This window comes from Ictalurus furcatus, chromosome 19 (genome assembly GCF_023375685.1).
Source record: "Ictalurus furcatus strain D&B chromosome 19, Billie_1.0, whole genome shotgun sequence".
NCBI lineage: Eukaryota > Metazoa > Chordata > Actinopteri > Siluriformes > Ictaluridae > Ictalurus > Ictalurus furcatus.
The window spans coordinates 15200942-15216666 of NC_071273.1; the positions used below are offsets into that span (position 1 = coordinate 15200942).

General features: G+C 37.8%; 2 protein-coding genes across 5 annotated transcripts in view; one reads left to right on the forward strand and one right to left on the reverse strand.

Moving 5' to 3' along the window:
- Positions 1–210: 210 nt before the first annotated feature.
- ppp1r3aa (protein phosphatase 1, regulatory subunit 3Aa) lies at positions 211–11914 on the reverse strand. Of its 4 annotated transcripts, XM_053650826.1 has the most exons (6): positions 8549–11914; positions 8312–8364; positions 8098–8198; positions 3499–3693; positions 2455–2789; positions 2178–2311 (listed from the first exon to the last, which is right to left on the reverse strand). In XM_053650826.1, exons 1-6 carry the CDS (start codon positions 9289–9291, stop codon positions 2275–2277), a joined length of 1464 nt encoding a protein of 487 aa, XP_053506801.1. In that variant the 5' UTR covers positions 9292–11914; the 3' UTR covers positions 2178–2274. The 4 variants fall into 4 exon arrangements, with proteins under 4 accessions (XP_053506798.1, XP_053506799.1, XP_053506800.1 ...); XM_053650823.1 differs by having other exon boundaries at positions 211–2789; XM_053650824.1 differs by lacking the exon at positions 3499–3693 and having other exon boundaries at positions 211–2789.
- A 2191-nt stretch (positions 11915–14105) lies between these two features.
- foxp2 (forkhead box P2) overlaps positions 14106–15725 on the forward strand; it is a 95630-nt gene continuing 94010 nt past the window's right edge. Inside the window, exon 1 of the mRNA XM_053650827.1 lies at positions 14106–14601. The gene's annotated coding sequence lies outside the window, so the exon portion shown is untranslated. The remainder of the gene's footprint in view (positions 14602–15725) is intronic.

Below are 15725 nucleotides of genomic sequence, written 5' to 3' on the forward strand. Positions count from 1 at the left end.
GACAAAACTTGAGTTTTAATTCTTAACCATTCAACAGTTGAAGACAATTGAACATTTTGTTTCATAGTGGCATTTAACACACTTATGACTATCACCAAACAGATTTTTTTTTTTAAACTGAAGGGGACTATAAACACATACTCTTTGCTTGTTTTAATTGTTGACTTAAACACACACACACACACACACACACACACACAAACAAGCAATGTCTTCAGTTCACTAATCAGCTCAGAGGAAAATCTGTGAAAACTCTCCTCTTTCTGATCTAATGTATCTAGCCCTCTAGCTAGTCTCTGGTCTGATGTGCTGCCTTCAGCTAAATATTTTATATAAATGCATTTCATTGGATAAACTACAACAAATGATCTGCTACTGAAGCTGTGCTGGTTCATTTTTAGAAACTTAGAGCTGCTAAAGTCACACATCTGTGCTACAGAATTTTTTATGCAAATTGGGGCCATTGAAATGTAATATATCAATCACTGTAAGTAAAATATACCATAGTAATTAATAATAAAATGAAATGAATGTTAAACATTCCCAATGTAAGTTGACTCTTGAGAGTCTGCAAAAGCAAGACTTGTACGATGTTTATCAGCACAAAGAAAGATTCTACATTAATTTGGTGTCATATCCAGGCCTCAGACATTTGAGCACTGATATGTTATATTCACCATCTTCACAAAATGGAGGAAGCTGCCCTTCAGAAATGAACATCAAATTATTTTATTTAGGAAAACAACATCATCAGAAGAAAGAAACCCCACTTGGGTACATGTAGACGACAGATGTTGGGCCCTTAAAGTGAATCATTTCCTTTACTGATGTCAGTCCACACTGTCAGCTGTGGTCACATGCTTTTTCATGCCCTGTCTACACCACCAGTATGCAGACAACAGGTAAATGGCCAGGCAAACTGGGAGGTCATGCAAATAAGCAGTTGCAAAGATCACAAACAGGATGGCACACAAGAGGGCCCCAGCGATGTAGCTCAGAGTAGAGATTTTGGCCCAGCACACCAGCAACCAGCTTGACATTGTGGGGGAAGCTGTCTTGGAGAATGAGCAATCAGTCCTCACACATGGATCCTGGAGGTCCTGAGCTACCCTATACCTCAGAGTCTCCTTACTCTCAAAACCCTTGTGAGGGGCAGGAAAAAGAAGCTCACCTTCACTCCAGGTGAAGTGCCCAGATGGACTATTGGTCTGGCTGGTTATACATAGATTGTGTGTATGTGGGCAGGTTTCAGGGGAACTTTGAAGCTTGTGTTGTTCTCCATGTAGTGCCTTATCTATGTAGTCATCACCCTCACTCTGCCTTCCATACATACCCTGACCCTCAGTCTTTAAACCAGTTTCACATTCTCTATCAGCTATATTTTCCACAGAGGATATTTCTTCTCCTTGCCTCTCACTGGAGTCAGAGAATCCCTTTTTCTCTAATTCATAACACACAGCCTCCTCTTCTCCTCTGTTGAGACATTCAGTCTGTTGTTCACCTTCATCAAACACCACACTTGTCCTTGATGAAATCCAAATTTCTGTGTTCCCATCTTTTAGATGGGATGGTTCCTTGTCATCTTCTTGCAATCTGCTTTCTAGTACCACTAAAGCTCCTTCAGAATACTCAGTCCAAGATATTCTTTTCATTTGGGATTCATTCTCATTTTCTTCCCTGATATGCTCTTTCTTTTTCTTTGGTTCTCCACTTTCATGTATATGCTGTCTTTCTAAAGACTCCCTACTGTCTGTAAAAGGTTCACTCCTGATCCCCGTAAATGTCAAAGTGTCTTGAACTACTCTGTGTGTGTCCCCTTTCACCTTCATTTCTGTGTTTAAGAAACCTGTACTGCTTGCACATTCTTCAAGCAAAACACTATGTCCTGGTTTGGAATTCAGTGGGTCTGTGGCATCCTTCACTTTGGCTGTCTGCCCTGGTTTGGTTAATAGCATAGGCTCGTCTTCACTAAAAGGCCTTTCACTAATTGTGTGTCCCTCATGTGGGTCCTCAGTGACACCAGGCCTCAGTTGAACCCAGATTGATTCTGATTTCTGGGCAGTGTATGCTTTAGAACTGATCTGTGCCTTTTCAGGACACTTATAACTTAACACCTCAATGAAATGACTGGTGTCAAGAGCTTGTGACAGTCTAGCAGGATCAGATTCCAGAGTTTCCATTGCTATAAAGCATTGGTGTGACCCATTCCCACTGGTCACAGCACCTTCCTGGCTATTCCACACTGATAATATGTTTTCCCCTATATTGGACACATCATATTCTGTATTTGAGGGTTGGGAGGCATTGGACCCTGCAAAACAAAGCAAGCACTTTTGGTCCAAAGCATTGTTGTGGTTGTCTAAACTATCTGTGCAATTGAGGAAAGCTTTCCAGGCATCATTTGACAATTCTATTGACACATCATCTATTTGTTTTTTGTCAAGAACATCCAACCTTGTTCCACTGATGATGTCAGAAGTGGTTGTATGAGACGGAGATGGAGATGAGATTTTTTTACCCCAGTCCTGGGGAAGTAAGGGAATCTGATGGTCAGGTAGAATCAATGATGTATTCCCATTTTGCTCCTTTCTGCTGCATACTTTAAGTGTACTAGAAGTGTCTGTCATCACTGGAATACTATGCTGTGGCATGGGTAATACCACATTTAAATCTCTCTTTGATTTTTCTTGATCTGAAGGTTGAACTAGCTGGACTTCTGTCTCCCTATGAGAGAGATAGTCTTGCAAGTGTGCCAACTTAGCTGCTCGTCGTCTGTTCCGTCTTTCAGACTGTTAATAAAGAGAGTCACAAAATCATTATTCCAATATACCTTTTTCAGACATGAAGGAGAGGTCAAGTGTTGGATCACTAAGATGAGAACATGGCTGTATTTTACTATATAGCTTGTTCAGCCAACCAATGAACACATGAAATGGAAGAACTATCAAAGGCTCAATGTGTAATGCTTGACCAAAAATGCAAGTTCTTCTTTGAATAGCTAGAAAGCTGTGTATCGCACTCCCACATTAGTAATCTACATTAGTAATTTACAGGTCCTTTAAGAAATATTAGGAACCAGAAGATTTTTGTTAAGAATCTTGTTAAGGAAAATACAGTAGCACTTGGGAGATAATTTATATTATGGTATTCTAAGTAATGTGCAAGTTGTTCCAGGGTACATTGTTATTTTGACTGATTCGCAGGTATCTCGACAATAAAATTTAAGACACCAAAGCCTTCTTTTTGATAATGTGAAAATGTGTCTCAGAAAGGACTACTATGCACAATAATGCTGAATAAGCTAGGATATTCACAATATTTTTCAAGCTAGCCTCACTGATGCTTACAGTGTTAGACAGAACATGACATAAACTTGGCCAGTGTATACAGGATGTCCCAAAAGTCTCCATATATAGGGGAAATTACTACATTTAAGTAACAATAGGTGTGTGATTGTGCCCTGCAATGGACTGGCACCATGTCCAGGGTGAACACCACCTTGTGCCCGATGCGCCCTGGGATAGGCTCCAGGTTCCCGGTGACCCCGAAAAGGAGTAAGCGGTTGAAGATGGATGGATGGATGGATGGATGGAGGTGTGTGATTGTGCCCTGCAATGGACTGGCACCCTGTCCAGGGTGAACACCACTTTGTGCCCGATGCGCCCTGGGATAGGCTCCAGGTTCCCCGCAACCCTGTAGGATAAGCGGTATAGAAAATGGATGGATGGATGGATAAGAACATTCAACAACTGAGGCATAAACTGAACAAGTTTCACAGACATTTGACAAAAGAAATGGAACAATGAGTCCCTGAACAAAGGGGGGGGGCATCAGTATCTAGAGTAACAGTCAGTATCTGGTGTCCACCAGCTGCTTTAAGTACTACAGTGCATCTCATCCTCATGGACTGCACCAGATTTGTCAGAGCTTGCTGTGAGATGTTACTCCACTCTTCCACCAAGGCATTTGCAAGTTCTCGATCACGTCTGGGGGGACACATGCAATCCACTGCAAGAACGGTCAGCTGTCCTTCCTGTCTCCCTGTAGCACTGTCTTAGGCATTTTACATTACAGACATTGCAGTTTATTGCTCTGGCCACATCTGCAGTACTCGTGCCCCCCTGCAGCAGGTCTATGGCATGTTCACGCAGGTGAGCAGGAACCCTAGACATCTTACTTCTGGTGTTTTTCAGAGTCAGAAGAAAGGTCTCTTTAGTGTCCTAAGTTATTGTAACTGTGACCTTAATTGCCTACGGCCTGTAAACTGTTCGTGTCTTAAGGACTGTTCCAGAGGTACATGTGCAATAATTGTTTATGGTTCATTGAACAAGCATGAACATATTCCATATAGTCTTTAAGAATGTCTTTGACAAAAGAAGAACATATTGAAATCATTCTCATGGCTGGATCAGGAAGCTGTCACAAGGTTTTAACTTTAAACATGGCCAGAACGTCACACATGACACTGTTGCCAAACTTATTAACAAAGTCAAGAAGACTGGAAGTGTTGTGGACCAACCGAGAAGTGAACATCCACAACACTCTAAAAAATACTGGGTTATTTTTTCTACCCAAATGCTGGGTTGAACCTTTTGGGTCATTTAATTGGGGGTATTTTCTCAGTCTTGTGAAGTTTTGGGGTAGTTTTGTGTAACCCAACTGTTGGGTTAGTGGCTGGGTCATTTTCACTGACAGTTGAATCAATGCACCCCTCCCCCACCCCAACGCCTCAGCCCAGCTCCTTGGGTCAAATCAAGGACTGTTTAAATTCGCCTCAGGTGGAGGTAGCAGTTTTTACACAGACAGACTGTTAGATTTATTTGGAGAAACACACTCAAAAAGGATGTGTTAATATCCTACACAGTTTTTGTGTTATTACTATTTCAACACATGTTGTGTTAAATTATCCAATAAATGTGTTAAAAAAGAAAACAAAATTCGCACGAGTGACCAACACAAAATGTGTTAAATTATTGTCAAATCACGTTGCGGACTGCGGTGTCGACATCATCATCCAAATCTGAACTCGCCTTTTGATTGTGACAGCGAAGTCGGAGTCCTGAGGAGAGGAAACCAAGGACCACAGGTAAGTTAGCATTCATCACTATTTAGCGTTAATGCTGCTAAAAATGCCTGGCCGAGTTTGTGATATTTAGGCAGGGAACTCTCGAAAATGTATTCACTGCAAAACAGTAACTCAGTGAGTGATAATTAACTTTACAGCTTCAAAAGGGAATATCATGTATTGCTTCCTCAGTGTTGGCATTACACTACTAGTGTCATGTGTTTATGTTGGCTGTGAAATATGGACTGAGGTTATTATATAATTCTCTGGGTCTGTATCTTGTCTGAGGCTCCGAGTTAGGGTTAGGTATCTGGATGCTGTCAGCAGTGATGCTAACCTAGACACTCACCTGAGTTGATAACGTTACTTTAGCATACAGCTCACAGTAATGTTATACATTCCCATTCCCTTTTTGAAAGTTAATGGTAAAGTAACATTACAGCTGTTCACCATGATGTAATACAGAGAGTGGGTTAATGTGAACTATATTTAGCAAGTGTTTTGGACAAGGCAAGCTGTAGTAATTAGCATTTGGAGGATGGATTAGAGCCATGTTTCTTCACGTATTCAGCAAATGTGAATACTGGTTAACAGGTGCAGACAGTCAGTGGCTAACGGAACTTAGCTAGCTCAGTAATGTCGAGGCCAAAAAGTTGTGACAAAAAGAGAGGTTGGAGGTTACAGTAGGTTGTAATGCTTTCCACTATCTCTGTAATGTTGGTTGACTTAATCAGGTTGTGCAAAACAATTGGTGGTGAGGTGCTAAAGGCTGGAAAATAAATATTCACAAGTTAGCTAGATTTCCTGGTGAGTCTACAGCACCATTTTGTTCATTAGGGGAGTGGAGGTCACTTTTCCAACATTACACAATTTGTGATTCTGTAATGCAATTTCTCAGTTAAAACTCAAAGGCATTTGACAATATTTTGTAGCTAACAACTAACTAATGCTCTCTTTGCTCTTCAGCTTTTCAGATGGCAGGGAGATTTGTAAGAAGATGCATCAACTTGTGTTACATGTACTAACACACTGATTGTGTTAAAAGCAATACAAAATGTGTTGTCCTTAACTAAACACCCAGGTGTGTTAAAAATTGATGCATGATTGAGTGAAGGTTCGTATCAATATATTTATCCATAAAAATAGTACTATACACTAGAAGGTGACAACAATCCACTTTACATGACATTAAATGCACCTCTATTTCGTTAGCGTTGGCTTACTTGTTTGTAATGCCCACTGGATCATAAGTTCGTTACTCAGTTTTAAACATCCACTTTGATCAAAAGCTGATGTTTTTGTCGTAAATATATGACTTATTTGAGTCATTTACTTCAAAGTCTATATATGAACACTACTTTAGCAGCTCTAGTGTAAATAAAGGAGATGCCATGTTGACATATTTGTTTATAATGTGGTATATTTGACATTTTCAAAGAGTAAAAATAACCCTGAAAATAATAACCCATTTATGAAATAAAATTAACCCAGTTTTTTTGTAAAAATTAAACTATCATTTGGGTTGAAAAACAACACATTTGCTTGGTTAAAATTAACAACCCAACTTGATGGGTTAATTTAGCCCAAAATATGTTTTGTAAAAACAACCCAGTTTGGGTTGTTTTTAACCCAGTGTTTTTTAGAGTGAAGGCACAACCAACATGGTGCTAGCAAACATAGTCCACTATGTATGGAGACTTTGGGGACACCCTGTACATACCTAGCCAGCTAGCTAGCTTAGTTCTCTGGACAATTGACCAAGTGAAATTTCAATCTAAATGTAACAATTTTAATTAAGTTACACTAAGATTAGGCACAGTTCATCTAAAGAAGCAAAAAATGGCTTAAGTGGCTGTTGTAAAAATGTCTGTGATACCACTTCAATAGAATAATCCAATAATTTAAATGGAAACATCCAAAGCTGAATAATGAACCAGAAATACAAGAAAGGCTAATGATCTTGTGTATTAAAAAGGCATATATATATATATATATATATATATAAAAAAGAAAACTCTTAAACTCATTATGTTGACTCAGTATTCATCCACTCATCATTTATCCACATCTTTTCACATTACTACTTTACACATTACTAGTTTTACATGGTGTGTGATTTAGGGCTCAATGGTGCTATATGTTCCTGTGCATCATGTTACTGTTCTCACTCAGTCAGGTGCACTGTACCCTTTAAGCTAATGCACATTGCAAGCTGTCCAAATCCCAGAAATTTTCATTTCCGAGCCAAAACATTTCCACTTCTCAAAATGTGCTTGAGCTACAAATGCTATGTAGCAAAATGTACTTTTTTGTGTGCACTTTTTCTGATGATAGTTTATAATTAGTCTCATATTCAAACTAATTTTAACCATATTCAATATTACTATGTAAAACATATAAGGGATATCTAATATTATACACATGCAAGTTTCAGAAGTATGCTTTTAAAATTACATTTACATTTGCAATTTGAATTTACATATATTCATTTGACTGATGCCTTTACCCAAAGCAACTTACAGTTGAGGGGATTAAGAATTAAAGGCCATGCTTTAGAGCCCAACTGTGGCTCTTTTAATCTCTAGCTCAGAACTTTAACTTCAGAGCAACTTCAGTCCCAGGATATTAAAATGTGTTATAATTATATACATACATGTGTGTGTGTGTGTGTGTGTGTGTGTATGTATATATGTATATATATATATATATATATATATATATATATATATATATATATATATATAATCCTGAAATCATATTTGAATGTAGGGTTGATTTTGAATCTTTAACACACCAATAAGAAATGTAGAAATGTATTAATAGCAAATGCAAACTGTAAATATATTAAGGTATTACTTATATAAAAAATAAAAGTGCAAATTCCAGAGAAAAACAGAAACCTGACCCAATACAGTGCCTCCAAAGTGCATGCAATCCTTGAATATCCTCCATTGTTGCTATATCAACCTGATTGTTTATATATGTCCTGTAATTGTTATGTAAGACAAACCTGCAGAACTTTGTGACCTTACCAAAGTTTTACAGCTCTCCTGTAGTGTATCTCTTGATGGACTTTCTGCTGTTTGCTGAATTTTCCATTTCTTGGTCTCTACAGACCTGTTTGACTCTTGCTCTAAAATAAATAAATAAATAAATAAATAAATAAATAAAATAAATAAATGGCTCCATCAGACTTGCATTTAAAATTGATTAAGTTTACCCCTTAAATGTTTTTCTGACTCTCACCTGAGTGTTCGCTGCTCATGTCTGAGGGCTTCGACTCAGCACAACTGCCATTTCTGTATACACATGGAGTGGAACTCTATTACAGTCATATGTCAAGACAAACCTTCTTTCTTCTTTCAACATAATTAGCAGCATTGCATATAAATTATTGATTTATTTTTTCGATTGCACTTTTCACAGACCTTTGTCTGAATAAACATTGGTAATTAGACTAACTATAAAAGCAGCTTTTCTTACTTGATCGCTTTCAAGCAGCTCTTTTTTCCCTTTTGATCATTCTCTTCTGTCTCCCTTTCTTTCCCTCCCTCCTTCTCTTTCAGTGCTCTCCGTTTTCTCCGATGGCAGAAGAGCACATAGTTCATACTTCCATTGTTTGCCCAAAAGATTCCGGAGCAGGATTCATAGCAGAGGCAGAACTCCACCCGTACACCATCAAGTGGAAAGGGAGGCATCAGGGTGAGTTGGAAGGAGAAGCGGTCTGTCTCTCCATCACTGGAGCCAGGAACATACTCAGCTAGCTGGTCAAAGTGGCTTTGCCAGCCATCCAAAGTAGTGTGTACATAAATAACCTTGTGATAAGAGAGGTTAAGCACACGGACAGTGCCACGGATGGTGGTGGAGCCAGGCAGGAGCTCAATGCCCTCCAGCTCCAGCTTGTTCTGCTGAAGCCGAAGCTTCAGCTCCTCATCCGAGGCTGGGACACTGAAGATGCAGGACAGGTGGTACTCCTCTCCCTCTCTCCCTTCAACACCCTCAACTCTGTTATCGAACTCCTTAACAGAAACCAAGTCCAAGCCAAAGGCATCTGCGAAAGAAACCTTCCTTCGCACTACAGGAGCCAATGATGGCTCAGGTTCCGACTCATCAGACTCATCACTTGAGCTCATTTGTGGAGATTTTGTCTCTTTCTCTTTCTCGTCCTCATCTTCATCTTGTATCCAGGCACTGAGTGTCGACGGCTCAGTGTAGCAGGAAGCCATGGCACATCCAGGCTCGTCAACCGATATTCCTACACGGCATATGACTGAGAGACAGGGGAGGCAGGAAAGTTCCAGTCCACTGATACCTCAGATACCGTGACTCATACCCACTCAGGTTGCAGCCAAACACTATGCTGTGCCAGGCTTAAAAATAGTCTGACTACCCATGATCCTCTGTCCATGAATGTTAGTCTTCCCTCTACAGACAACAACCTGATAGAGCATGTGCTCTTGTGACCCAGGTAATAAGCCTGATAAGTAGAGAGAATTCTAGAAAGCAACTTATGATAATATAATATTTATTAAATTAGTGGAATAACTTTCCACCATAATGTACACCTTTCTTTGACCAAAGATTTTGTTTTATGTGTCTTGGCTATTTGTGTAAAGACCATTCATTGTCACACTTTTCTTTTCAAAAAGAATTTCAGCCTAGTTCCTTAGTACAAGAACATTGCTTCATTGCTCCAGCAATGTCATAATTTACTACTTATGTTTTTGTACTGAGGGTAATTTCTTTGTTGCTATATATTTTTCACTGTGATATTACAGTATTATAAGATTATTACTTGTCACACTGTACAAGATGATCCCAATAGAATCTTGGCTGAATTCTGTAACAGACTGTGTGATAATGTGTTCTTCATGTCAGCTTATACGTTGAAGATCCTCTAACAATAAACTTGCGATTAAAGGAAATTTACTACCATGGACACTATTTGTGTAGCTATAGTTTGAGTTTTGCTTAATCCTATGATATCCTCCTATTGGTGGTTTTTTGATGAATGTCGTAGCAGCACAACACCAAACAACTTGTGGTGATGTAGGTGACGTCTGATTGCAGTTTTGGAGACTTTCTGACCCCAAGACGTAACTAACTTCTGCAATTCTCCAGCTGTGATCCTTGGAGATTTTTTTGGCCACTCGAAACATCCTCTTCACAGTGTGTTGAGACAATATAGACACACGTCCAATTCCAGGTTAATTCATAACATTACCAGTTGACTGGAACTTCTTAATTATTGCCTGAGGGTGGAAATGGGCATTTTCAATGCTTGTGCTATTTTCTTATAGCCACTTCCCATTTTGTGAAGCTCACCAACCTTTTGCAGCAAATCACAGCTATATTCCTTGGTCTTACCCATTGTTATGAATGACTAAGGGAATTTGGCCTATGTGTTACCTCATATTTATACCCCTGTTTTATATTTCCTGTTCCTAGACACCCAGGTGTACTAAAAGAAATCTAAAATATCAATGAGAATATAAAATATATTTTTCCTCATATTAATTCATAAGGCTGCCAATAATTGTTGCACACCTATATTTAACAAAGATATTTTTTGATAAACCTGTGTTGTGTTTGCAATTGTTTGATATCCATGAGAGCAGAGTATTTTTGTGAATGGTTTAAACAAAATATCAAAAGGTTAAACCATAAAGACAAATGTTCACAGCCTTCTTTGCTCATATTTACCAAGGGTGCCCATATTAGTGGATTGCACTATAGGTATCATTAGTAGGTCAGTTAACTTAACATTTCCGTAATAGTTAGCATTAATAATTGGGTGAACAGTAGGTTGTGAGAGAATATTGTAGAGGCTGAAAACTGTTGTAATGACAAAAACTATATATTAATTTCAATAATTCAACACTAACAGAAAAAGCTATGGGAATCTGAATTATGCAGTTTGCTGTATGGAACCAGAAGCAAGCGCATAAATTCACCATGTAGTTTATTTTGGGCAATCCAGGAATCCTAACCATTGTCCACAGCACAGACAGACAGAGTTATCATGGGAATGTCTATAATCTGAGAAAAGAAGAACAGGCAAGGTTCCAAAACAGGAAATACAGAAGTATAGGAACACTGAGACAGATACAACTGAAACAGATATAACGATAGTGACAGAGGTTTTTATAAACATGTGGGGAACACACTGCTCATACCACTCAACCACTGATTTCATTGACATTTCATAATAAAATATAAAATACAAAATAATACACACAACATAATTACAAGTGATACAGCACAGTGATACAATGGGTTGTATTGCCACCTCACATTTGCAGGGTTATTTACTCCTTGTGTCCACATGGGTTTCCTCTGGTTTCTTTTGTTTCTTCCCAGCTCCCTAAAACATGCTGGTAGGTGGACAGACTACTCTAAATTGCTTCTAGGTATGTATATTCTAATGAAAGTGTGTGTGCATAGTGCTGAGTGATGGACTAGTGTACATTTCATGGTGTATTCCTGCCTCAGGCCGCAGGATACGCTCCAAATCCCTGACCAGGATAAGGTGGGTACTGGAAATGAATGAATGGATTTGTTAATGAATTCATTAGGTATTATATTATTGAATGAATTCATTTAATTCACACTACATCCTTTACCAAAACTATTCACTGTTAACTTAAATGTTCTACAACCGAGTGTTTCTCTCACAAAAGGACATGCAGAACCAAGTGTCAAATTAAAAAAAACAAAAAACTGAAAATACATACTACAAAAAATGTAGTAAACAACAACAAGCAATCATAAATAAATATTTCTTGGAATATTTTGAATCAGAGGAGAACTGACTGTATTTACCACTCCACACAGTGTCTGTTCTGTTAATTTATGCTATTTCATAACATTAAAACACAATTTTAGAGTTACTCTGATTGGTGAATACAGTTTTTATTTATTCCAAACAATTGCTGTATCACTGTAGCCAGTTAGTTAGTTAACAGGCCATTCATATATATATACTAGGAAAATATACAGCAGGCTACCTAATGTGATCTGATAAAATAACATTAAAAACGAGTTTTAGAAATTTTTAACAAAGTTTAACACCCGAAACCAATAAACCTATATTAAAAATGTTATGGATTTGCATACATCCATATCTACACTTCAAGCACAGCCATATTATTATAATAAATACAAAAGTCATAATTATTGCCAATGCCTACAGCACCCCTTTTCACTGTCAGAACACAATAATTTTCAAGTCAACGTTATTTAAAGGCCTTCATGTTTTTAGAGAATTGAGCTTTGGTTCAAACCCATAAAATTCAAATGACCAATCAAAGCTGTATAAGAACTATAAGAACTCAATAATAACTATGTTTTGAGAATCGTGGGTTGTAATTCCCACCATGGTAACACAAGAGGATTCATGTTTCATATTAACCACAAGGCGGCGCTGTGTGATTAGTTATATGTCTATGATCATTCCCTTCAGTGATATTCCATGCGGTTTTACACTTCGGCCGCTAGGTGGCAGCAAAACACAAATCTTCGACTCTCCTGTGACCAGATATTTTCTTACAATGCAGCTAGTCCTCGGTAAATTTCTAAACTGTTATCAACGGAAATCCGATCAAAAGCATCAGTATTACCCATGTTTACTTAAAATGCATCTAAAATGGCTTTTTGCGTTTCTTTCTATTTTGTAATCTCTATTTATCTAGTTTAAGTGAAGTGCCATGCAGAAACAAAAAACAAAACTATTCAAGAAAGAGTGGTCTATTATGCATTTCACAATGGTTTTTTTTTCAATTATGTTATATCTAATATAAAACACTGTGTGGTCTATCTAAAATAATATTTATTCTATTACCTATAGGTTATCGATTAGTTTTTTTTTTTTTTAATAATCATCAAATGCAGGGCTAAATCTTAATAAATAAGCTACATACACGCTGTTTTCTTTAACATCATGTTACAGGTATACTTTTGGTCATTTCAGACACATTGTACTATGAATATAGCCTATATGTGTGAATTTAAAACCATGTGCATATGAGAATGTTGATCATTAATATTCTGTTTTTTCCCCCTCAATCTATAATAATAACAACAACCCAAAACATTTATATTAGACTACAGTTTAGGTAAGAAATAAATCTGATCCATATGCGACCGGCAGCCTGAAGGATGTGTGGAGATTGACACCGGGTGTCGTCAGATTTCTTATTAAAATGAGCATGTGAAGAAATTTGTTTTTGGTGGCTCATTATTCAGAATGCCTTCCTGAATAATTTATATCATATTATCATGTCGGTCAACATCTCAACATCGGTGACTTAACCTGCGATTAGTGGCATGGCTGTCGGTCTGATTGGAAAACTTAGTAGTTGTTGTTGTTTTTTTTTTTTGTTGTTGTTGTTTTTTTTTTTTTTTTTTTAAATATATAAAGGTGTTAAATATTTCAATGCACAAGGCAATTAATAAAACCGGAAAATTACAAATGCCTTGGCGACGCAGGAAACTGCAATTAAAGATATCGTGCACTGATTATAATGATAGGTTCTATTTTTAATTGTTTTAATTGTTAAAAATGTTGCTTTAACCAGGGAAATGACTTAGGAGACCTGCGGTGAGACAGTAACATTAGTAAATGTTGTATGATTGCTCAATGTTTGATGATAAGGTTCAGGTTCAGGTTCATCGTTTGACTCTGACAGATGTAAAAAATAAAATATATATATTTTTTAATTCTTGTTAAAAAAAAAAACACCATAAAAACGCAAGCTGATTGTGATTTTATAATAGATTACAGGCCTGTAGCCTACTGTTTTTCTCTCATGGCGCAACTTTTTGAGCAGAAAACGTGAGCCGTACTCATTCCCAGTCTCATCTCCATCCTGTCCTGAGAGTTATAACGATAAGGTTTCAGATTTCAGCTGGGGAACAAAATGAGCGCTCTTCCACAAACGCAACTTTCTAATGACTTTCCTTCTTGTTTTGTTCACACAGCAGGTGGACGTGACGTCACACGGGGGTCGCAATACTCAAAAAAAAAAAAAAAAAAAAAAAAAAAAAACAACAATATGTAACTCTGCGCGCGCGTGCCTCCCCCGGGGGCCGCATTCTAATAAGCTAGTCCCCCAAATAGACCTGGCGGAATATACAAGCCCGGTGTGTTGAATCGTAACGCGGAAAAAAAAACAAGGCGCAGCTTCGCATCGCATCGTGTGTGTGAGAGCATTATAACGGCAGTGAGTGTAGTGCTGTTTGGGGGATCTGTTAGCGTTAGAAATAACAGCAGCACACTGAGCGGAGAGAGAGGAGCGCGAGGCAGCGCGTGCGTCTCCGAGCGGAGGAATACCCACAGCTTTTATTTACTCTGCGCCTTGTAGTTCAGGGTTTATTATTATTATTATTATTATTATTATTATTATTACTACTACTATTATTAAAACCTGCTGTACGATATAACTCCTAGACTACATTTGCCTGGTTTTCTTTCTGTGTGTGTGAGAGAGACTTCCGCACATTTCTCCTCTCCCCGCGGAGGAAACACGCGTGTGTTGGTAAGTTTTTCTCTCTCCTGGCTGTTTATCGCTCTTAGTTTCACTTCATAACACTTCAGGGAAACAGTTTACACTCTGTGTACCGCTCCGCGTCCCTGGGAGTGCTGTGTGAACGCCGTGTGTAGTTATTGTCGAAGGTGTTTATTTGTTGTTTTGGTCACACACACACACACACACACACACACACGCACATACACACACGCTGCTCGTTGGTCGGTAGCTTGTGTTGGTAAGGAGCTTCCAGTCCGGTGTGTGTGAGGATTCAGGACAGGGAAGTGCTCATGTCCAGATAAATCTCCGCTCAGCTGTCCGCCTTGAACTGCCTTCATTTTCATCACTAAATAACTTTCACTTTGTTGACGTTGTTTGTTTTGCTTTCTTTCTTCCTAAACCACTTTATAAAGTTAGGTATAAACTACGTTTTTATAAATAAGTATTTTATTATTATTTTTTTAAAAGGCACGCGGACTAAGTTACCATGGAGAAAAGAGTGAAAGAAGAGAATTAGGAAAGTAGATCAGGTCAATTAAATTAACTGACAGTCCTGCTGTGATGGCCGCTTGATGAGAATGTTTCAGTAAGTAGGCTTCAAATATGTTTTGTAACTAATTCATTACAAATGTATGAACCGAATGCTTCTATAGTAATAGTAATATTCCTAATATTAGGCTAATAATATTGTTTATACACAACTTTATAATACATAACTATTGTTCTGGCGTTGTACTTATTGCTTATGAAATAATGTCATGGTTATCTACATTATAATAAACTGCTGTTTGTATATATATATTTGTTATATCACCTTTTAACGTCTATCACTTTCTGTAATTTTTAGGCCGTATTTTGGCTTAGTTAATTTCTGTGTGAATTCTTGTACTTTCTTTAAAAAGTCAAAGAAGAAAATGTATTTCTATTTTCAATTCGCTTTATGTTGCAACCTTGTTCAATTTCGTGTTGGTACATATTAAATCAAATTATTATTGTTATTATTATTATTATTATTATTATTAATGTCTTACCGTGTTTGCTCTTTCCCGTCCCATGGTCCTGGTGGAAAGTCCACACTATGTGTAGTGATAGTAAGTTAAATCCTTGTGTTAATGATGCAGGTTATACAAAGG